At 48.7% G+C, this 23,220-nt stretch overlaps 1 protein-coding gene across 6 annotated transcripts; it reads left to right on the top strand.

Annotated features, from left to right (window-relative positions):
• The first annotated feature begins 837 nt into the window (after window positions 1–837).
• On the top strand, window positions 838–23,000 carry LOC130522013 (sodium/hydrogen exchanger 9B2). 6 transcript variants are annotated; one of them, XM_057025908.1, is made up of 14 exons: window positions 838–961; window positions 1,060–1,142; window positions 1,432–1,525; window positions 2,074–2,244; window positions 2,320–2,462; window positions 2,574–2,701; window positions 2,871–2,952; window positions 3,325–3,418; window positions 3,478–3,584; window positions 3,658–3,807; window positions 3,880–3,988; window positions 4,148–4,284; window positions 22,254–22,428; window positions 22,805–23,000. In XM_057025908.1, exons 3-14 carry the CDS (start codon window positions 1,432–1,434, stop codon window positions 22,888–22,890), a joined length of 1,476 nt encoding a protein of 491 aa, XP_056881888.1. In that variant the 5' UTR covers window positions 838–961; window positions 1,060–1,142; the 3' UTR covers window positions 22,891–23,000. The 6 variants fall into 6 exon arrangements, with proteins under 6 accessions (XP_056881888.1, XP_056881887.1, XP_056881890.1 ...); XM_057025907.1 differs by having other exon boundaries at window positions 884–1,142; XM_057025910.1 differs by lacking the exon at window positions 22,254–22,428 and having other exon boundaries at window positions 884–1,142.
• Window positions 23,001–23,220: the final 220 nt, after the last annotated feature.

The following is a 23,220-nucleotide window of genomic DNA, read 5'->3' as shown; positions in this document are numbered from 1 at the left end:
AAAGGAGAGTGGGCACTCCTTCGAGGACAGCCCAGTAAGGATACTGGCCAGAGAAGACCGCTGGTTTGAAAGGGGGGTTAAGGAAGCTATCCATGTTAAATTGGAGAAACCATCCTTGAACAGAGGTGGTGGCCTGAGGCACTTCCTATCACCCACATACAATGCAGTCCTCCACTCCTTCCAACAGCAAAACAAACATTCACACCATTCCAGGAGACCCAGTGACTCATCACCATGTGACCCAGCAGACAAAGGGGAGACACCTCAACAGAAACTAGGTGAACGACCCGACCAACGACCCTGCTAACGACTCTCAGGTGACCACCCGGATCATTAGCATGCTAATGGTCCACAGGGGCTCTATATTTTCAAGCTCTCTCCCCAGCGATTTCAGAACTGAAGAAGCCTTCTGGATAGAAGGCGAAACGTCTTCAAGAGAAGAAACCCAGTCCAGTTGACAGAGAAAACTACCTTGGATGAAAACAGGTTATTACTAATAATAAAAGAATAAATAATTGGATGATTGTAAATTGCAACGGTTCTTTTTGATAATCTACATCTCAAAGATGGAGCAGATATAAATGTTCAAAGAATGGTGAACAGGTTCCTCTGAGGACCAACCAAAGGAGCCCGAACCTGAAGTGACCGGTGAGAGTGTGTGGATCGATGCTGCACACACACAAACAACAATTACGACCCAAAAGAACACTTTCAAAATCAAACGTTTGCATAAAAGCTAAAGAAAAAGATGGTTAGTGCCTCTGCAGAGCTGGAGTGTTCACACTTTCGATAGCTGACCTACTTAACTGTGTCAGCTGACTTGTTAATGTCGGACGGCTGAACGTGGACGCGTTAGTGGGCGGAGCCTTAGAGTCCTCACAATACACAGCCCAATGCTGTGTCCCCACAAAGATAAAAAGACAAGAATAAACACACACTTGAAGGGTGCTAACAGCTTCAAGTGAGTAATAATGTCTCTCTCACACACACACACACACACGTGCACACACACCTTGTGTGACTTATTTAAACACACATTCTCTTCTCTCTCACCTGGAGGGAGTAAAGTTCATCTTGCGCAGTTGAAACGTGGGATCGCCATTCTGCCAGAGGAAGACCGCCGTGGCCGTCTGCACCGCAAGGCGAGGACACGCATTTACACACACACACACACAGTGCAGCTCTGCTAACATACAGTCTCCTGCACTCTGGTTTTGTTGTTATTCTGGTTGGTTGCGTCTGTAGTCATGTGACGTCAGTAGTCGTGATCAGTGAGTGATGGACGGGTCACTGGTGTTTGGCAACATTCCCGAGGACTTGTGTGTTCATGGCTGAGACAGCATCAATGTTCAATCCTGTCGATTATCTCAACACTGTGTGTGCGCGCGTGTGTGTGCGTGTGTGTGTGTGTGCGTGTGTGTGTGTGTTCAGATGTCTGATTTGTCTTACAGCTGTTCATTTTGTGTCAGACTGAAGGACAGATGTCCTCGTCCACATGGTCTTCTCAACTTACTCATCACGAAAGGTGCGCGTGATTATTAGCGTGTGTGTGTGTGTGTGTTTGTTAGTGTGCGTTTGCCAGTGGAAACACACCTAATGTGACTGTGTGTCTCTGTGTGTGTGTTGTGTGTGTGTGTGTGTCTCTGTGTGTGTGTGTGTCTGTGTGTGTGTGTGTGTGTCTCTGTGTCTGTGTGTGTGTCTCTGTGTCTCTGTCTGTGTGTGTGTGTGTCTGTGTGTGTCTCTGTCTGTGTGTGTCTCTGTGTGTGTCTCTGTCTCTGTGTGTGTGTGTGTCTCTGTGTCTGTGTCTGTGTGTGTGTGTGTGTGTGTCTCTGTGTGTGTGTGTGTGTGTCTCTGTTGTGTGTGTGTGTGTCTCTGTGTGTGTGTGTGTGGTGTCTCTGTGTGTGTGTGTGTCTCTGTCTGTGTGTGTGTGTCTCTGTCTGTGTGTGTCTCTGTGTGTGTGTGTGTGTGTGTCTCTGTGTGTGTGTGTGTGTCTCTGTCTGTGTGTGTGTGTCTCTGTGTGTGTGTGTGTGTGTCTCTGTGTGTGTGTGTGTGTCTCTGTGTGTGTGTGTGCAGCCTGCCTGCTCGCCCTGCTCTTCGGGGTGGTCTGGGCCATCACAGGAAGTGAGTGTCTACCTGGGGGGAACCTCTTCGGCATCGTGACCCTCTTCATCTGCTCCGTCCTGGGGGGGAACCTGGCTGGGCTGATGCAGCTGCCGTCACTGCCCCCCCTCCCCCCTCTGCTCGGTACCGGAGATCCAATGGTCTCACCGTCTCATCCTCATCCTGTCACGTGAGGATGAATCTCATCGTATATTTCAGGAATGTTGCTCGCCGGCCTGCTGTTGCGCAACGTTCCGTACGTCAACGACGCCGTCAAGATCAGCGCGAAGATGTCAGCAGCCACGAGGAGCCTCGGGCTGGGGGTGATCCTGGCCAGGGCGGGGCTGGGGCTGGACCCCTCTGTGAGCACAGGCACACACACACACTCACACACTCTCACACACTCTCACACACTCACACACACTCACACACACTCAGATCTGATGACTGTTTGTGTCACCACTTGTCTGAAGGCTTTGCGCCGTCTGAAGCTGGTGTGTGTGCGTCTGGCGGTCGGCCCGTGTTTGGCGGAGGCCTGTGTCACTGCTGTGGTCTCTCACTTCCTGTTGGCTCTGCCCTGGGGGTGGGGCTTCATGCTGGGGTAAAATACACAACTGGGGGTGGGGCTTCATGCTGGGGTAAAATAGACAAACAGTATTCACAGTTGTTGCTTGAATGTTCGTCTGTAATCAGTATAAATGTCGTTATTGTTGCATCGTGTCACGTGTGTGTCTGTGTGTGTCTGTGTGTGTCTGTGTGTGTGTGTGTAGGTTTGTCCTGGCTGCTGTGTCTCCAGCTGTGGTGGTCCCGTCCATGCTGCTCCTGCAGAGGGAGGGCTACGGCGTGTCGAAGGTTAGCCGCTGGGCCGAGTCTCAGGCGCTACGCTCGCTAAATAACTGAGCCCAAATGGGGCGTTTTGGCTGTTTGTCTGGAACCTTCTGCTGCCTTGGTTTGTACAGATGCTAGGCTGGATGCTAGGCTGGATGCTAGGCTGGATGCTAGGCTAGCTAACCATGACATCTGCACTGCCGTTTTTAACACGCTGGTGATATAAAAGTTACAAACATTTTTTATTGGGTTGGCGAACATTAATCAGCAAGATAGCCCAACCTAGCAAGTGTAGCTAACAATGCTAATGTCGTCACACATTTGATGGCAAACAAATGTGACCTTCGACAGTTGATGCTGATGCAGTGCAATGTTGCTATGTCGCCTGTTCCTCAGGGAATTCCGACTCTGCTGATGGCTGCTGGCAGTTTCGATGATGTTCTGGCGATAACGGGCTTCTCCACCTGCCTTGGAATCTCCTTCTCCAAAGGTCTCCCCAGTACTGTTGTCCTCCACTCCCGAGCATTCTTCATGCCATCTGCTCTGCAGGCTCGACGTGGATGAACGTCCTGAAAGGGCTGCTGGAGGTGGGCGGAGGGGTTGTCGCGGGTCTGATCCTGGGTCTGTTCCTGTGCTGCTTCCCCAGTAGAGACCAAGTGAGAGTTTCTTTTTTGGCGCCCAGTCCTCAAGGGGAACAGGCCTGAATCAGGATGTTCTGTGGGTTGGCAGGAGGACCTGGCGTTGAGGAGGACGCTCTTGCTGTTGGGTCTGTCCATATTTGCGGTCTTCTTCACTCATGTGATCGGGGCTGCTGGGGCAGGGGGGCTCTGTACCCTCGTCCTGGCCTTCATTGCTGCGCTGGGCTGGAACGCTGAAAAGGTCACGGACAACAGTAACCTTCTGATCCATGTTTAGATGTGTTTACACATGAAGTTCCATGCTTCTCCTTAGGCCCCTGTGGCAGCCATGGTGGGCCGGTCCTGGGATGTGTTCCAGCCCCTCCTATTTGGCCTGATTGGAGCTGAAATTGTCGTAGCAAACCTCAACCCCGTAACAGTCGGTAAGAACCAGAACTTTGCCCGATGTGCTGTGATTGTCTCCTCAGTTTTGGTCACGGTGTTCCATCTTCAGGAAGGTTATATGGAGGTTCTCCATATGTCTTTAGTCCACTGTGATTGGACAAATTGAGGTCCGCGCTAAGGTGAGCTGTCCCACGCAGGTCTGGGCGTGGCCTGTGTCGCCATTGGTCTGGTGATCCGGCTGCTCGTCACCTTCCTTCTCGTTCATTTTGGAGGATTTAACTGGAAAGAGAAACTCTTCATTGCTGTGGCTTGGACGCCTAAAGCCACCGTCCAGGTGTGTGTGTGTGTGTAGAGGTGTTGTGGAGGAGATGATACACTAATAATATAAAAGTGACAAAAATCTAAAAGCTTCTTTTATCAGTATCACAACGTGGAGGTTATTGTCCAGGAGCCTTCTGGCCCAGGGAGAAAAAGTGTCTCTGAGTCAGTTTGTGCAGCTCTTCAGGACCCTGGATCAGAAGGTTGAAGAGGCTCCTGCCAGGATCTTCCTTGACCTCTTTAATCCCCTTGAGTCCACAATCCAGGGAGGGCGGGGGGCAGCCGATGCCCTTCTGCGGTGTCTTCATGACCCTCTGCAAGGCTTTTCTGTCCTTGGCCGTGCAGCCAGCGTACCAAGCTGTCCTGCCGGACGCCAGCACGAATTCCTCTGTGGAGCAGGAGAACATCTGCAGCAGATTCCCCCCCAGGGGGCATTTGCTCAGCAGTCCTAAGCTGTGCCGCCTCTGCTGCACTCTGCAGCTGTGTTGGTGTGCCATCGAGGACATCCGCTACAAGCACGCCCAGGACCCTCTAGTGGACCAGGGTCTACTCTCAGGTCCATCACCATCTCCTTGGTTTTGCTCGTGTTGGAGCTGAACACCAGGCGACGAGTCCCCGACCCTCCTCGATGGAAACTATCTCATTGCCGTCAGAGATGAGACCCACCGATGTTGTGTCATCAGCGAATTTCACGATGACGTTGGAATCACATTGGGAAGCACTCCCGTGTGTCCAAAGTGAAGAGGAAGGGGCTCAGCACACAGCCCTGAGGGGTCACTGTCGGAGGTCAGTCCCTCAGGAAGCTCCTGGTCAGGAGAGGGAGAGGAGAGGCACAGAGCACAGAAACACACACAAAAAATATGATGCACAATCACTTCAGCGGGGCCGGAGGTCATTATGCAGCTCTGATGGCAGTGATACCTGTAAATAAATAGAGGGGGGGGAGAAGCAGAAAAACTACACAAGAATCAGCATAACTAGTCTGCTTGATGAGGAGAGGAGAGGAGAGGAGAGGAGAGGAGAGGAGAGAGGAGAGGAGAGGAGAGGAGACCATGACCCAGTGGAGTGACAGAGGCCTGTCAGGTGATCATGTTTCCGGACCCCGGCAGCCTCGGCCTATAACAGCATAACTAAGATGTGACCTAACGATTAGACGACCCCCTAAGTATGATAATTAGTCTGTCTATGATAGTAACTGGAACTACAGAATTAGTAACAATAAGCTTTTTCAAAGAGGTAGGTTTTGAGTCTGATCTTAAAAGTAGCGATGGAGTCAGCCTCCCGTACCTGGACAGGGAGCTGGTTCCAAAGCAGGGGGGCCTGGACAGGGAGCTGGTTCCATAGCAGGGGGGCCTGGACAGAGAGCTGGTTCCATAGCAGGGGGGCCTGGACAGGGAGCTGGTTCCAAGCAGGGGGGCCTGGACAGGGAGCTGGTTCCATAGCAGGGGGGCCTGGACAGGGAGATGGTTCCATAGCAGTGGGGCCTGGTAGCTAAATGCTCGGCCCCCCATTCTACTCCTGGAAACTCTGGGAACCACAAGTAGACCAGCATTCTGAGAGCAGAGCGGTCTATTGGGCTGATAGGGTATCTCTAGCTCCTCCAGGTAGGATGGAGCTAGGCCTCTGAGGACCTTGTAGGTCAAAAGAAGGGTTTTAAAAATTATTCTAAATTTAACGGGCAGCCAATGAAGAGACTCCAGTACAGTCATGTGACCTCTGTGGTCAATACCTGTCAGAACTCTGGCTGCAGCATTTTGGATCAGCTGGAGGCTTCTTAAAGAGTTGTTTGGACGCCCTGATAATACGGAGTTACAGTAGTCCAGCCTGGAAGTAACAAATGCATGGACTAACTTTTCAGCATCATGGTGGGTCAGTAGCTTCCTGATCTTTGAGATGTTCCTCAAGTGAAAAAAGGCTCTTCTAGAGACTAATTTAATGTGTGAGTTGAAGGAGAGATTTTGATCAAAAGTTACTCCTAGATTCCTCACAGAGAGACGAGATGTTAATGAGATACCATCTAGAGTGATCATGTGATCCAATCTATCCCTGAGAGGTTCAGGACCAAACACCATGACCTCAGTTTTTCCTGGGTTAAGGAGGAGGAAATTTGAAGACATCCAGGACTTTATGTCTTTAAGACAGGTCTGGAGCTTCACTAACTTCTCTGTCTCCTCTGGTTTCATGGATAAATAGAGCTGAGTGTCGTCAGCATAACAATGAACATTTATCCCATGCTGCCGAATAATGTTCCCTAAGGGAAGCATGTACAATGTGAAGAGGATTGGTCCGAGTCCAGAACCTTGAGGAACTCCATGGCTAACCCTACTGTATGAGGAGGGAACGCCATGGACATGGGCAAACTGGTATCTATCAGATAAATATGATCTAAACCAGTCTAGTGCTGTCCCTTTAATCCCAATCACATGTTCCAGTCTCTGTAACAGGATGCTGTGATCAACTGGATCAAAAGCAGCACTGAGGTCCAGCAGAACCAGCATAGAGACCAGTCCATGATCTGAAGCTATGAGAAGATCATTAGTGACTTTAAGAAGTGCTGTTTCTGTGCTGTGGTGAGCTCTAAAGCCTGACTGAAACATCTCAAACAGGCTGTTCCTCTGCAGGTGCTCCAGTAACTGAGTCACCACCACCTTCTCTAGAACTTTAGAGATAAAAGGAAGGTTGGATATTGGCCTATAATTTGCTATGACATCAGGATCCAGTGATGGTTTTTTAAGCAACGGCTTAATCACTGCCACCTTGTAGGACCGGGGTCCATAACCTGACACTAAAGAACCATTGATCTGGTCCAGGACAGAACTGCCTATCAATGGTAAAACATCCTTCAACAGGTGTGTTGGGATGGGATCTAAAGGACACGTGGTGGTCTTTGATTTCTGAATTAGCAAAGACGCCTCAGAAAAATATATAGGGCTGAAGGAGTTTAAGGGCTCGTTGGAGACCCTGTATGTTCCCACAGTCGGCACATCTGGTGATGGTCCAGTTGTTGGCCTGGTTAGCTTTCTCTCTGATAGCTAGAACTTTATCAGTGAAGAAGCTCATGAAGTCTTCACCACTAAGGGAAGAAGGGATACGTGGATCTAAAACACTGTGACTCTTGGTTAATTTGGCCACAGTGCTGAAAAGAAACCTGGGGTTGTTCTTATTATCCTCAATTAAAGAAGAAAAATAAGCTGTTCTAGCCTTGCGAAGGGCCTTTTTGTAAACTAATAGACAGTCTTTCCAGGCTACATGGTAGCTGTCTATCTTACAAGAATGCCACTTCCTTTCCAGTCTTCGCACTTTCTGCTTGAGGGTCCTGATGTGTGAATTATACCAGGGGGCACACCTCCTCTGATTTACTATTTTCTTTTTCAGGGGGGCAACAGAATCAAGTGTGATTCTCAGTGAGGTTGCTGCACCTTCAGCAATAGAGTCGACCTCCGCAGGGCTAAGATTATAATGATTGATCCCTGGGGAAACACACGGTGGTCCTGGGATCAGCACAGGGATCACTTCCTTAAACTTAGCTACAGCATTATCTGAAAGACATCTGCTATAGTAAGACTGTGCTCTGAGCATAGAAGAATCCTTAATCATAAATGTAAAAGTGATCAAAGAATGGTCTGACAGGAGTGGGTTCTGAGGGAACACTGACACATGTTCTACCTCAACACCATAAGTCAGAACTAGATCTAGGGTGTGGTTAAAGCTGTGAGTTGGTTGGTTTATCTGCTGGAGGAAACCAACTGACTCAAGTAATGAAATGAAGCCATTTCTAAAGCTGTCGTTTATAACGTCCATATGGATGTTAAAGTCTCCAATGATAATGACTTTTTCCGTTCTAAGGACCAAGTCAGATAAGAAATCAGAGAACTCAGACAGGAACTCTGAATGTGGCCCAGCAGGGGGCCGATATACAACTACAAACAGAAGTGGCTTTTCTGTCCTCCAGTTCATATGAGTGATGCCAAGAGTCAGGCTTTCAAATGAACTGAAGCTATGTTTTGGTCTGGGATTAATTAATAACTTGGAGTGATAGATTGCTGCCACTCCCCCTCATCGACCAGTAACACGAGGAATATGATAATTAAGATGGGTAGGAGGAGTAGATTCATTTAAGCTAACATACTCCTCCTGAAGCCAGGTCTCAGTAAGACAGAATAAATCAATGTGATGATCCGCTATCAGGTCGTGCACTAACAGGGATTTACACAAAAGAGATCTAATATTTAACAGTCCACACTTAATTGTGATATTAGTTTCTCCAACTTGTGCTTCAGTATTAATTTTAATAAGATTTTGGTGATTGACCGCTCCCCCACTCTGTGCTTGGTAAACTTTTAACCGTGGAACAGAGACTACCTCTATAGTGTTAAATATGTTATTGTTGGTGGATGAGGGTTCTATGGAAGCAGCAGAGAGGTGTGTAAGACCACAACTCTGCATCCTGGTCTGGACCCTGGATTGTCAGGTCACTTTGGGTCTAATAAAATTAGCCAGATTACTAGAAATGAGAGAGGCACCATCTCGTGTGGGATGGACACCGTCTCTCCTGATCAGACCAGGTTTTCCCCAAAAAGTGTTCCAACTGTCTATAAAGGCCACCTGGTTTTCGGGGCACCACCGTGACAGCCAGCGACGAAGCGATGACATGCGGCTAAACATCTCATCGCTGGCCAGATTGGGGAGGGGACCAGAGAATGCTACGGAGTCCCACATCGTTTTTGCGTAGTTACACACCGACTCCAAGTTAATTTTAGTGACCTCCGACTGACGAAGCCGGGTGTCGTTGGCTCCGACGTGAATAATAACTTTACCAAATTTACGATTACGTCTCGCCAGCAGCCATAAATTTGCTTCTATGTCGCCCGCTCTGGCCCCCGGAATGCTCTTAACTATGGTCGCTGGAGTCGGCTTCACGTGGCGCAAAACAGAGTCGCCAATTACCAGGGTCGGTTTCTCGGCGGGTGTGTCGCCGAGTGGGGAAAAGCGGTTAGCCACGGGAAGCGGGTGGTGGGGCACCGTGGGCCTTTGTTTGGGGCTACGCTTCCTACGAACCGTCACCCAGCCGCCCTGGCTAGCCGGCTGCTCGGCTGCTGCCGGGGGACCGCTAGCTGTAGCTACGCTAGGCGGCTCCGCAGCAGCTAGCTTCTCCTGGCTACCTGACGCAACTCCAGCTAACCGAGGAACCGCGTCTCAAGCTCGCTAAGTCTCGCCTCCATAGCCATAAATAAACTCCACTTTCTGCACCTATTCCCTTCACTAAGGGAGGCAGAGGAGTAACTAAACATTTCACACGCTGAACAGACAAAGACACCGGGTGAAACAGACAGTGAGGCCATGCTAGCGCTAGTGATCGGCGAAGCCCTGTATTTGTTTAATATGGGTTGTTTCTCACTGTTGTTATCGGGTGACTAGAATGTCTCAAGTGTTCAAAATTTTAAATAAAGTGAATACAACACACCAAGTGTTCAATATTAAGTGAATACGGCACCCCGTGCACAATGCAACCAACGAACGATAGAAGAGACAGGAAGTGACGCAATACTCACGCAACCAATCAGGGTGACGCCCTGAGGGGTCACTGTCGGCGGTCAGTCCCTCAGGAAGCTCCTGGTCCAGTGGTGAGGGTGAGGGTGACGCCCTGAGGGGTCACTGTTGGAGGTCAGTCCCTCAGGAAGCTCCTGGTCCAGTGGCAGGTGAGGGTGACGCCCTGAGGGGTCACTGTCGGAGGTCAGTCCCTCAGGAAGCTCCTGGTCCAGTGGTGAGGGTGAGGGTGACGCCCTGAGGGGTCACTGTCGGAGGTCAGTCCCTCAGGAAGCTCCTGGTCCAGTGGCAGGTGAGGGTGACGCCCTGAGGGGTCACTGTCGGAGGTCAGTCCCTCAGGAAGCTCCTGGTCCAGTGGCAGGTGAGGGTGACGCCCTGAGGGGTCACTGTCGGAGGTCAGTCCCTCAGGAAGCTCCTGGTCCAGTGGCAGGTGAGGGTGACGCCCTGAGGGGTCACTGTCGGAGGTCAGTCCCTCAGGAAGCTCCTGGTCCAGTGGTGAGGGTGAGGGTGACGCCCTGAGGGGTCACTGTCGGAGGTCAGTCCCTCAGGAAGCTCCTGGTCCAGTGGCAGGTGAGGGTGACGTCCTGAGGGGTCACTGTTGGAGGTCAGTCCCTCAGGAAGCTCCTGGTCCAGTGGTGAGGGTGAGGGTGACGCCTGAGGGGTCACTGTCAGAGGTCAGTCCCTCAGGAAGCTCCTGGTCCAGTGGTGAGGGTGAGGGTGACGCCCTGAGGGGTCACTGTCGGAGGTCAGTCCCTCAGGAAGCTCCTGGTCCAGTGGCAGGTGAGGGTGACGCCCTGAGGGGTCACTGTTGGAGGTCAGTCCCTCAGGAAGCTCCTGGTCCAGTGGCAGGTGAGGGTGACGCCCTGAGGGGTCACTGTCGGAGGTCAGTCCCTCAGGAAGCTCCTGGTCCAGTGGTGAGGGTGAGGGTGACGCCCTGAGGGGTCACTGTCGGAGGTCAGTCCCTCAGGAAGCTCCTGGTCCAGTGGTGAGGTGAGGGTGACGCCCTGAGGGGTCACTGTCGGAGGTCAGTCCCTCAGGAAGCTCCTGGTCCAGTGGTGAGGGTGAGGGTGACGCCCTGAGGGGTCACTGTCGGAGGTCAGTCCCTCAGGAAGTTCCTGGTCCAGTGGCAGGTGAGGGTGACGCCCTGAGGGGTCACTGTCGGAGGTCAGTCCCTCAGGAAGCTCCTGGTCCAGTGGCAGGTGAGGGTGACGCCCTGAGGGGTCACTGTCGGAGGTCAGTCCCTCAGGAAGCTCCTGGTCCAGTGGCAGGTGAGGGTGACGCCCTGAGGGGTCACTGTTGGAGGTCAGTCCCTCAGGAAGCTCCTGGTCCAGTGGCAGATGAGGGTGACGCCCTGAGGGGTCACTGTCGGAGGTCAGTCCCTCAGGAAGCTCCTGGTCCAGTGGCAGGTGAGGGTGACGCCCTGAGGGGTCACTGTCGGAGGTCAGTCCCTCAGGAAGCTCCTGGTCCAGTGGTGAGGGTGTGGGTGACGTCCTGAGGGGTCACTGTTGGAGGTCAGTCCCTCAGGAAGCTCCTGGTCCAGTGGCAGGTGAGGGTGACGCCCTGAGGGGTCACTGTCGGAGGTCAGTCCCTCAGGAAGCTCCTGGTCCAGTGGTGAGGGTGAGGGTGACGCCCTGAGGGGTCACTGTCGGAGGTCAGTCCCTCAGGAAGCTCCTGGTCCAGTGGCAGGTGAGGGTGACGCCCTGAGGGGTCACTGTCGGAGGTCAGTCCCTCAGGAAGCTCCTGGTCCAGTGGTGAGGGTGAGGGTGACGCCCTGAGGGGTCACTGTCGGAGGTCAGTCCCTCAGGAAGCTCCTGGTCCAGTGGCAGGTGAGGGTGACGCCCTGAGGGGTCACTGTCGGAGGTCAGTCCCTCAGGAAGCTCCTGGTCCAGTGGTGAGGGTGAGGGTGACGCCCTGAGGGGTCACTGTCGGAGGTCAGTCCCTCAGGAAGCTCCTGGTCCAGTGGTGAGGGTGAGGGTGACGCCCTGAGGGGTCACTGTCGGAGGTCAGTCCTCAGGAAGCTCCTGGTCCAGTGGTGAGGGTGAGGGTGACGCCCTGAGGGGTCACTGTCGGAGGTCAGTCCCTCAGGAAGCTCCTGGTCCAGTGGTGAGGGTGAGGGTGACGCCCTGAGGGGTCACTGTCGGAGGTCAGTCCCTCAGGAAGCTCCTGGTCCAGTGGTGAGGGTGAGGGTGACGCAAGGTTCCTGATGGTGCCCAACTGAAACCAACAAAAAGTGTCCTGACATTACTGCCCAGTTTCTCCCCATGGAGATCGGTGGGGATCAGCTGTTGACCGATTGTCCATGTGGGCAACTGATGCTGGTCAGTTCCCAGGGAGGCAGGACTTGAGAGGGTGCAGAACCAGCCTCTCAAAACCCTTCATGACCACCGAGGTCAGTGCCACTGGTCTGTAGTCGTTCGGGCTGCTTGCAGTGTTTTTTAGGGACGGTATGATGGTGGCTGCTGTTCGGCAGGATGGGATGGTGGCCTGTGTCAGGGAGGTGTTAGAGATCTGTGTTAGGACCCCTGACAACTGGTCCGCACAGGCCTTCAGCACCCACTGTCCCTTTGTGTGGGTTTCCAGCTTTCCGGACCCCTCTCACCTCCTGCAGCGCTAGCAGGTGAGTGCTGGAGGGCTGTATGGCCGGAGGAGCAGGGGGTGACCTCTCTGCCTCCAAGTGGGTAAGAAAGATGTTTAATTCCTCCGCCAGCGAGGCGTCAACGTCTGCTACATCTTTGTTAGGTTCAAACAACCTGAAACACGAGAAAAACAAATGAGGCAAAGACAACAGTTTGGAATTTACTTGCAAGGAGAACGGAGAGATGTGCTCAGTTACAGATCTCCAACACGTTCTGACGCACACCTCCCGCCATCCCTGTTTTATTGAGATTAGGAGGTCCCTAGTTACAGAAGTCAAATGTGTCTAAGGGAGGGGGGACACAAGATAGCAGGTCTCCAACAGAGCAAGAGACTGTAAATCATAATGGTGAGATTATACGTAGGCCTTCACTGATTTGATTAGCTTAGCTCACAACAGCACATTCTTCTATATCGGACAGATTAAAAGACAGCTCCTGGGTCAGGCCCTGACCCTAACCCAGCTCCTGGGTCATGCCCTGACCCTAACCCAGCTCCTGGGTCAGGCCCTGACCCTAACCCAGCTTCTGGGTCATTGTCAGGCCCTGACCCTAACCCAGCTCCTGGGTCATGCCCTGACCCTAACCCAGCTCCTGGGTCAGGCCCTGACCCTAACCCAGCTCCTGGGTCATTGTCAGGCCCTGACCCTAACCCAGCTCCTGGGTCATGCCCTGACCCTAACCCAGCTCCTGGGTCAGGCCCTGACCCTAACCCAGCTCCTGGGTCAGGCCCTGACCCTAACCCAGCTCCTGGGTCATTGTCAGGCCCTGACCCTAACCCAGCTCCTGGGTCAGGCCCTGACCCTAACCCAGCTCCTGGGTCATGCCGTGCAGTTTGGTCTCCAGTCAATGTCACTTCTCCAACAGCCGCTGCATTCCTGTCGTCCTCGATCAGAGAAGTTCAAGCTGACATATCAAGCATCATACACATTAAGCATTAGCAAATAACAGGAAACATTAAGTAATGTGAAACAATAAAACAAGAATAAGAATATAACAAGGCAATAGCAAATAAGAGATAACTTTAACATAATGGATCTAACATTCCCTCCTGTTTATCACATATTTGCTTCAAATTCTCATAGTCATTTAACAACCTCTTCCAGTAGATTTTCGGTTGCAAAGTCATGTTTATGAACACAAATACATTTACACTCAGGGGAAAATTAGCTCAATTCCCTCATAGTCTTCAGAGTCTGTAGTCAAATCCGGTTCTTGTAAATTAAGGGATTCAGCCATACGGTTTTTCCATGGGAGCGACAGCTGTGGTGATAAGGCGGTTAATAAGAGAACGCAGGCAGGGAACACAACAACATCCACACAAGGTCAGGATTGCAGCAAAAACAGCTCCAGAAATCAGAATAGATGTAACCAATGCCTTATACTTCCCAAACACATTCATCCACTCGTCCCACATCGCGGTCTTTGCTCCTGAGTGCTCCTTCATCTTGCTGTTCAGGGGCGAAGGCCTTCTATGGCCAGTGTGAGACTCCCATCCAACGCAGTGTTGTTAGGAATGAAGGTGCAACATTGATCTCCGAACACAGCACACACACACACACACCACCTTTCTCAGCTAACAACATATCCACTGCAATCCTGTTCTGGAATGCCATAAGGGAAGTAGCCGACAGTTGGCTATGAACAGCCTCAAAACCGCTCTGAGTCCAATTTCCTAAACGTTGAACATTGTAATGGATGTAGTTGATTCTGTCTACGTTCTTATTTATTGTACACCACCAACAGATCGAAGATTCAAAACCAGCAGCTACTTGATCCACTAATTTATATTCATCTGGAACACTGCGCGGAACACCGATGGCATCAATACATGTAGGAACATTATACGTAGGAACATTTTCAGATTGCCATGCAGATCTTTTATTACGACGTCACTGTTCAGGCATAAATCCATGCGTGTGAGTGACTAATTGATCAGCCGACGTAGGAAAAACAGAAATTAGCATAAGAAGTGTTACTAAGCACATAGTCCTGTAGCTCTCATAGGCAATGTATCAAACAGTCTCTCATCCCCACACCACCACCAGAAATAAAATAAATAACAGAGACACAACTTCAGAACCTTATAATGCATGAGCCGCAGGGTGCAACAACATGAACTTTCCAACAGACAAAAAACATACATCATTTTACAGTAAGAACAGTTTTTCGTTTTGCATTGAAAATTGTATCAAAGCTACTTTCAGAACGAACAAGCGATTAAAGAGGTGTTAAAGAAGTGAAGCTGAAATAATGGAGCTGTTGAGCTTCAGGTGATTGAAAAGCTTACAGGTCAAATACAGCATAAGAGCTGACCTGCTGTTGCCACATTGGTCTTTTAGGTTGTTATTTGCACTTCGCTTGTCATGCCGTATTTTGGTAACATTCAATCTTAGACCTGGGGGTTTCCAGAGGTATCATACAAATAAAAAAACGCATATGAAGAAAAAGCACACTCCCAAACATCTAATTGCATTCTGTAGCCACTTGGGAATCATTTGAACTTATTCGGTTTCAACTGAGTTGGAGACTTTGTATAGCTATTGTGATTATCAGGAATACTATGATTACAGTTAGCACTGAGGCTAGTATGCTACAGCATCAGCCAATCTTCTGTATTTCTCTCTTTTTTTTTTTTTCTTTTCTTTTTTAAAATTATCTTTTGTTTATTTTACCCGCTGCTGTCCTTGTGATGTTATGAAATCGGTACACTATCTATGGACCATAACCTGTTGAAGTAGCCTCCCTAAATGAGTCGGCGGCTCTTAAAACTTCACTGACTTTCGGGTCTACCCAGACTCTACTCGTCTAAGTCCACCCTATTATCAGACTTTGCATCACCTTCCCGGTCGGAGTTTCCAACAGAAATGACCTTCTTGCAATGACTGAGGTGTACCCAGGTTGATCTTTCAGCTATTTTAGCAGCAGTAGGTGTAGACAAAAGAACTTGGTCAGGTCCTTCCCACTCAGGTGAATACCAGTGTTTCTTTTTTACGCTCCTCACTAGGACCCAGTCGCCTGGCTCCACCGTTCTGTTGGGAGACAGAGGGCGTCTCGGTTTCATGACCTTGCTTTTGTTTTTCTAACATTTTTCTCATGTAATCAGCTAGATTAGACTCATCATTTGTCTCCCAGTAGTTTGTGAACTGAGGAAGCCTGTACGGTCTTCCAAATAAGATCTCATAAGGAGTTAGGCCTGCGGTGCTTGTAATGTTTATGTAGAGCTTAGCCAAATCAACACATTGTCCACGGTCTCCCCGTCTCTTCCATGCATTTCTTCAGTCTGTTTTTAATAGTGCCATTAGTTCTTTCAACTAATCCTGCACTCTGAGGATGATAGGAGCAATGGTGATTTAAATCAATATGAAACATAACACTGATCTTTTTAACAACTTGATTTACAAAATGAGTACCATTATCAGAGTAAATTTTTTCTGGGATTCCATATCTGGGTATGATATCTTTGCAGAGTGCTTTAGCAACTGTTAGCGCATCTGGGTTTTTTGTTGGAAATAGTTCTATCCATTTTGAAAATGCATCTATTATGACCAGACAGTATTTTTTCCCTTCACTTTTATTTAATTCTATGAAGTCCATATGTATAGTTTGGAATGGATATTGGGGAGCAGGAAATTTTCCTCTCCTGGGTCTCAGATTTCCCTGTGAATTATGTTTCGCACACGTCAGACATGTTCTACAAAAATTTTTTGAGTAAGAATGAAATCCATAGGTTGTATAATGCTGCTGTATCTGTCCTACCATCCCTCCTGTTGAGACATGTGTTACACCATGGCTCAATATAGCAGCATATTTACACAGATTTTTTGGTAGGATAGGTTTTCCTGCTGGTCATACATAGATGTCTTCTTTTAAGGTTGCTCCGTTTCTAATCCATAGATCTATTTCGGCAGGTGGACTTTGTTGTTGCATTTCTTTAAGCGTGTCGCTGTTTACTGAAGTTTGATCTGAGAGCAGGAGTAATTTATCTTGTCCTGCTGCTGCTACTTTTGCAGTTTTATCAGCAAATGCGTTGCCTAGTGAAACATTGTCTGTTTCTGATGTATGTGCTGCACATTTACAGACAGCTATTGGTCTCGGCAGCTGTACTGCATTTAACAGATTAGTTAAAGGAGCTGCATGAGTTACTGGTTGACCTGTTGAGGTCACCATTCCTCTGTTTTTCCAGTGCTGAGCAAAGACGTGCACTGTAGCAAATGCATATTGGCTGTCTGTGTAAATGGTCACATCTTTCCCTTTCATTACTTTGCATGCTTCAGTAAGAGCCACTAATTCTGCTGCTTGTGCAGAATAATTTGATGGCAGGGCTTCTGCTTTGATCACCTTTGTCTGTGTTACTACTGCAGAGCCCGTTTGTGTTTTACCAAAATCATTTTTCTTTGAGGAGCCATCTACAAACAAAATTGTTCCTGTTTTTAAAGGTTGATCTTTTAAATCGCTTCTACTTTTTGCAGATTGTTCAGCTAATTCTTGGCAGTCATGTGGTTCTCCGTCATCTGGGAGAGGTAACAGTGTAGCAGGATTCAAGGTTGTGCATCTCTCTATTGTCAAATGAGGTTGTGATAAAAGTGTTGCCATGCATGCTAAATGTCTAGCTGGTGATAAGAAAGTCATGTTTGTCTGCAACAACAAAGCTGACACCGCATGTGGTACTTTCAACGTTAAAGGATGAAACAACACTATAGAAGCACTCGTTTCCACAGCCATAGACGCTGCGATCACAGCTTTCACACAGTGTGGAAGAGCACATGCTACAAGGTCAAGTTTAGACGAGAAATATGCTATCGGTTTCATTTTGGTCCCACATTGTTGAGCTAAGACCGAGGTCATAAAATGTCCTTTGGAATCAACCATCTGAACCAAAGGTTTGCTGTAATCTAAGGCTAAAGCTAAAGCTGTGCTCGACACTAAAGCTTGCTTAATGTCACGGAAGGCCTTTGCTGCGTTTTCACTCCATTTTAGTGAAGAAGTCATTTTAAATCTTCTTCATACATCATTTTTTGCAACGGTGCTGTAATTTCAGCATAATTTGGCACCCAGTTGCGGCAATAATTAGTTAGTCCTAAAAAGGACATCATTTGCTTTTTAGTTTGTGGTTTGGAGCTTGCAAAATAGCTGTTTTACGGCCTTCTATGATAGTTCTTCCTCCTGCACTCAGGTTGTGACCCAAGTACTTTACTTCAGCTTTGCACAGCTGTAGTTTACTTTTGCTACTTTATGGCCTTCTTCTGCTAAATGTTTAAGAAGAGCTATGGTGTCTATTTTACATGCTTCTAAGGTTTCAGATGCTAATAAAACATCATCTACATAAATCAATACTTGACTCCCACTGGGAGGGTGGAATTTAGCCATACTTGCTGTCATCATCTGAGAATAAATAGTTGGGCTTTCACAATAACCTTGGGGTAATCTGGTGTAAGTGTAATGTTTGAATCATCCAGTGTGCATGTGGACATGTTAATGTTATGCCGCTCTACCCATCCACGAATAGGCTCTCTGGAGCCTGCATGGAGGGCATTTTTCAACTGCACCTGCATCTGTGTTGTCATCATGCAGTCCGCTGTTTGCTCTGAAAACTTTAGTCATTCTGGCTCTTCGAAAAGCTCATCCTCTCTTTGTTTAACATGGTTAATTTCCACATAATTTGCTCTCTTAGCGAAACAATTTCGAGTTCTTAATACAAGAGCATTGACTCTGTTTGTCAATTCACCATCATCATGTTTTAGCACCTCATTTTTTTTTTTTTTTTTGGATTCCAGTCTCCTCTTACATGAGTCCAGTTAGAACCCAGAGCTGTCATCCAGATCTGTTGAACCTCTGCACCATTAAGGTGATGGGCTCTTCTCACATTTTCCATACCTTCTATAAAGAGTTCTATGTCTTCCTTATGGGAAGGCACACCTTCTATGGCTTTTTTAACATCCTCCATTGTCCAAGTTCTATAGACTAGCATTACAGGTTGGTTTGCTTCAGCATTTGGATTAGCTACTTCAATCATGGGGTACATATCTTCCATTGGAGGAGTGCTCGTTTCACTTAGATTATTCAATTTTGGGACTGCTGGAGTCAGTGCTTGTCCTAATGTCTTTGACCACGCATACCCATGGGGGTGCGCTGAGCGTGTAATTCTAAGTGTATCAGTGGGTGGAGGGTCTAATGCCTGTGGTGTATATGTTGGTGGCAATGCACACGATTCACGAAGGTCAGGGTCCAAGCCTCCCACCCTGCTGCTCTCTGTTCTACATCCGCTTCCCCTTTCTCTGCCGACTTATCTGTTGCCTGCTCTGTCTGTCTGTGCGCGCGTCTGCTCACTGCGCTGTCTCATCATCCTCTTTCCTGTGAAACATTAACTGTTTGTTCTCAACCTCGTCCTTTCCCTCCTTGCCTCCATTTTCAACTTACTTTGTCCCTTCTCTCTCCTTAACGCTAACTGCAACCAAAACTCAGTATCCTCGTAACCGCATTTTTTCATCTTTTTCGGATTATTTTTAGTTCGCTCTTTTATTTCATCTTGTAGGGCTGTTATTTGTTGTGAATTTAGCTGTCCTTTGAACCCATAATCAGTTATCCACTTGTCTAAATACGCGAGTTTCTTTGGATTTTGTCCGTCGATGAATTTCCAATCCTTACACCGCAATTCATCTCTGGGCCTTTGTTTACTTTTACCTGTCCCCATTTTTGGAGGATTTCGATTTTTACTTTTAGCTCTACTTTTCTATCTGCTTTTTATTATGATTTTTTTATTTTATTTTTTATTTTATGAGTTAGCCTTATCCTAATTTACCGTTTTTTTTTTTGTTTGTTTGTTTTTTATTAAGAATTTGGTCCAGTCTTGCACATAGGGTGACCTAAAACTGGGATGTTGATCTCAGTGGGGTGATAATTAATCAAACCGTTGTGGTACTTCTCACTTCAACTCTTTCGAGTGGAGAGTCTTGCCTCTGCATCCACAAGGGCCTCATCACTTCCTGTCCCACTGCTTTGGTATGATTGAAAATACCTAGTGGTATTTAACAATCCTTTCACACTCACAATCACTCTGGATGATTTGTCGTGACTTAATTTCTTTTTCACGTGGCCAGGACTCCCTCGCCCTGCCTTGGTACTGACCTTAGTACTCTTGTTTACCTGCCATTGACTAGTATTCACAGGGTTTGTTTCTCATTGCGTCTTACAGAGGACTTTCGGGTTCCTCTCTCCCAAAACACTGCCTTAGTGTCTATCGCAATTTTTACATTAAGTCCCCGACAATCATCACACACACACACTTTTGAATTCAAGACATGCTCACCACTGTTGTCTTTCCTCCTGGAATTCCGTCAACCGTCAGGGTCCAATCAGTGAGCTGAAGCCCAGTCCTGGAAAGGGTATCAGGTGGCTTTGAGGCGGCCTGCCGTGGCCACGGTCTTTCCTGAGGTTCAGCCTCACCCACCGGACCCTTCAGGTGTGTTGGAATCCGGCTCGAAGGACCAAAATGTTAGGTTCAAACAACCTGAAACACGAGAAAAACAAATGAGGCAAAGACAACAGTTTGAAATTTACTTGCAAGGAGAACGGAGAGATGTGCTCAGTTACAGATCTCCAACACGTTCTGACGCACACCTCCCGCCATCCCTGTTTTATTGAGATCAGGAGGTCCCTAGCTACAGAAGTCAAATGTGTCTAAGGGAGGGGGGACACAAGATAGCAGGTCTCCAACAGAGCAAGAGACTGTAAATCATAATGGTGAGATTATACATAGGCCTTCACTGATTTGATTAGCTTAGCTCACAAACAGCACATTCTTCTATATCGGACAGATTAAAAGAACAGCTCCTGGGTCAGGCCCTGACCCTAACCCAGCTCCTGGGTCATGCCCTGACCCTAACCCAGCTCCTGGGTCATGCCCTGACCCTAACCCAGCTCCTGGGTCATGCCCTAACCCTAACCCAGCTCCTGGGTCATGCCCTGACCCTAACCCAGCTCCTGGGTCATGCCGTGCAGTTTGGTCTCCAGTCAATGTCACTTCTCCAACAGCCGCCGCATTCCTGTCGTCCTCGATCAGAGAAGTTCAAGCTGACATATCAAGCATCATACACATTAAGCATTAGCAAATAACAGGAAACATTAAGTAATGTGAAACAATAAAACAAGAATAAGAATATAACAAGGCAATAGCAAGTAAGAGATAACTTTAACATAATGGATCTAACAATCTTGTAGCTTGTGAGGTTCCTATGGGTTTGTAAGCTAGCACGCTGAGCAGGTGATCAGACATGCCCAGATGGGGGAGGGGTCTCGGTCTGTACGCCTCCTTCAGGTTTGAGCAGATCCGATCCAGTGTGTTACTAACTCTGGTGGATCATATTGCACAAACTGGCAAAACTGTTCAAACAGGCCTGATTAAAGACACCTAAAAGCCTTCCCGTTAGCTCTCTGGGCAGATCAAATGGCCTGAACATAAGAGTCACCACCTCTAGCTCAGGAGAACAGTGAGTCTTTCTAACTCTGCTGTTTGTGCACCAACCTTGATGAGTCCCCCTCCGCTGGTCTTGCCGGACCTGCCGGTTCCATCGCAGCCGCGTTAGCTGTATTGCTTCGTCTGCTTCGTCTGCAGCCTCAGCAGCTCGATTGTTTGGCCTGATGATCAGCCTCAGTAAGACGGAGGTCATGCACCAACCAGCACCAGGCACCAGCGCACCGCCCCCCAATGTATCCATCGAGGGAACTGAGCTGAAGGTGGTTGAGCAATTCAAGTACCTCGGAAGCACCATTTCCTGTGACGGCTCTCTAGACAAGGAGATAGCTCAGCGTATCAGCAAAGCCAGCCAGTCCCTCGGTCGACTCAGAACCCGTGTGATAAATAACAAAAACATCAAACTGGAGACTAAAATTAAAGTCTACAAAGCTGTTGTGCTCACCAGCCTTCTTTACGGCTGTGAGACCTGGACAACATACAGGAAGTACATAAAACAGTTGGAACGATTCCACATGAGGTCCCTGCGGTCAATAATGCACATCAAATGGCAGGATAGAGTGACCAACCTGGCGGTCTTGGACAGAGCTGGCCTTGTAAGTATCGAGACCATGATTATGAAAGCCCAACTCCGCTGGTCAGGCCACCTGATCAGAATGGACAGCACGCGCCTTCCCCGTCAGGTCTTCTACGGCGTCCTCTCCCAGGGGCAGAGAAACACTGGGCGCCCCAAGAAGCGGTACAAAGACTGCATCAAGGACAGCCTAAAGTACTGTGGCATCCCTCCAGCACAGCTAGAAGCCCAGGCCCAAAACAGAGTCGGATGGTGCGCCGCAGTCAAGAAGGGCTGCAAATCCTTCGAGGACCACAGAAGAGGCAAAGTCGCAGCAGCCAGACAAAGAAGGAAGGAAGCAGCAACAGCCCCACCCACGGCGTCTTTCCCATGTCCCAACTGTCCCAGAGTGTGTGGCTCCAGAATTGGGCTAATCAGCCACCTTCGAAGTCACCAGAGATGACTGCACTGACATCATCGGATCGATGGTCAACCCAAGAAGAAGAAGAGAAGAAGAAGATCTGGCGTTAGATACTTGGCAGCGCCGGTCTGGGAGGCTGCTTCCTTAGCCTGGCTAGCAGGCTAGCTCTGGGGCCTTGTGGGCTTGCTGCCTCTGGAGGTACGTTGGGCCGATGCTGGAGGTGCGAATCCAATGCAACTCTGCACTGGTGCATGCGAGTTTGAAGCCGTTCTCACAGATTGTCTGCGAAGATGATGATCCAACTTGTCTGGGAGGTTGTTTACACTGTTGAATCGATGGATGAACTTGGTTATTTCAGGCTGCTATTGGCTCCAAAGCGCTGGACATGGCGAGAGAGGAGGAAGACCAAAACTTTGTGAAGTTTGGTTTGGACGTGTTGACATTAGCCGTGTTAGCCATTCTCATCACAGCTCCCATTGGAGCACTGGGTATTGGACTGGCAGGACCCCGCCTCTTGGACCGCCAGGTCAAAGGTCAGAACACCTTTTCTTTTCTTTTCTTTTCTTTTCTTTTCTTTTCTTTTCTTTTTAATGTCACCTTCATTCTCTCATCAAAAGAACACAGAAAGGGATCTTTTTGATTGCACCTCCCCTCCACCAAGGAGTTAGGTGTCAGTTGTCCGTCTGTCTTGGACCTTTGATCTTCCAAAGATAGATTTCTACTGTACTGTGGGGGTTAGCCGCAGGAAGCTAGCTGCCGACAGAGTTCTGAGCTCTCAGGATCTTCGTTTCTAGTTTGTCTCTTTGATCAGTTCACTTTTAAGATGCTCATAAGCTTTTCAAACTCTGTGAGCTAAAAAGAGTTGAGATTTTCTTGCGTCTTATGTAATGATGTCATGTCACTTCACAGGAGATGAGCCAGAGGGCGGAGCCTCAACCTCGAGCAGCGATGGGATTGGTCAAGAGAGAGCTGTGACCCTGGAGAGCAAACTCTGATTAGACCATCAGAACTGGTCACTGATCATAATAAAGATGAAAAGATCCTGTTGTCATGTTAATAATTCTGTCATGTCATCATACAAAATAAATCCATTAATCAACACCAATCCCATCATCACCCTTTGCTCCTTCTGGCCGAGGAAAACCAGCTCGGGGGTCTTTCTGCGTCAAAAGGGAACGTTTTCATTAGTATTATTTTTATTATTGTACGGACGAGGAAACCTGGTGAGGGGTGCATCTTCAGCACACACTTCCTGTTGTCACATTTCCGACCACACTGTGGCCTTTGACAAGTTTCACACCCGAGAAGCACCATGACAACCATTC

The sequence above is a fragment of the Takifugu flavidus genome, chromosome 3 (genome assembly GCF_003711565.1).
Source record: "Takifugu flavidus isolate HTHZ2018 chromosome 3, ASM371156v2, whole genome shotgun sequence".
In the NCBI taxonomy this organism is placed as follows: Eukaryota; Metazoa; Chordata; class Actinopteri; order Tetraodontiformes; family Tetraodontidae; genus Takifugu; species Takifugu flavidus.
This window is presented reverse-complemented; position numbering and strand designations above follow the sequence as displayed.

Bases quoted from the DNA above. Each gene is read 5' to 3' on its own strand.
- LOC130522013 (XM_057025907.1), top strand. From the start codon at position 972: ATGTCTCTCTCACACACACACACACACACGTGCACACACACCTTGTGT. The intron at 1,526-2,073 runs GTGCGCGTGATT...GTGTGTGTGCAG, and splicing joins CAACTTACTCATCACGAAAG to CCTGCCTGCTCGCCCTGCTC. The intron at 3,585-3,657 runs GTGAGAGTTTCT...GTGGGTTGGCAG, and splicing joins GCTTCCCCAGTAGAGACCAA to GAGGACCTGGCGTTGAGGAG.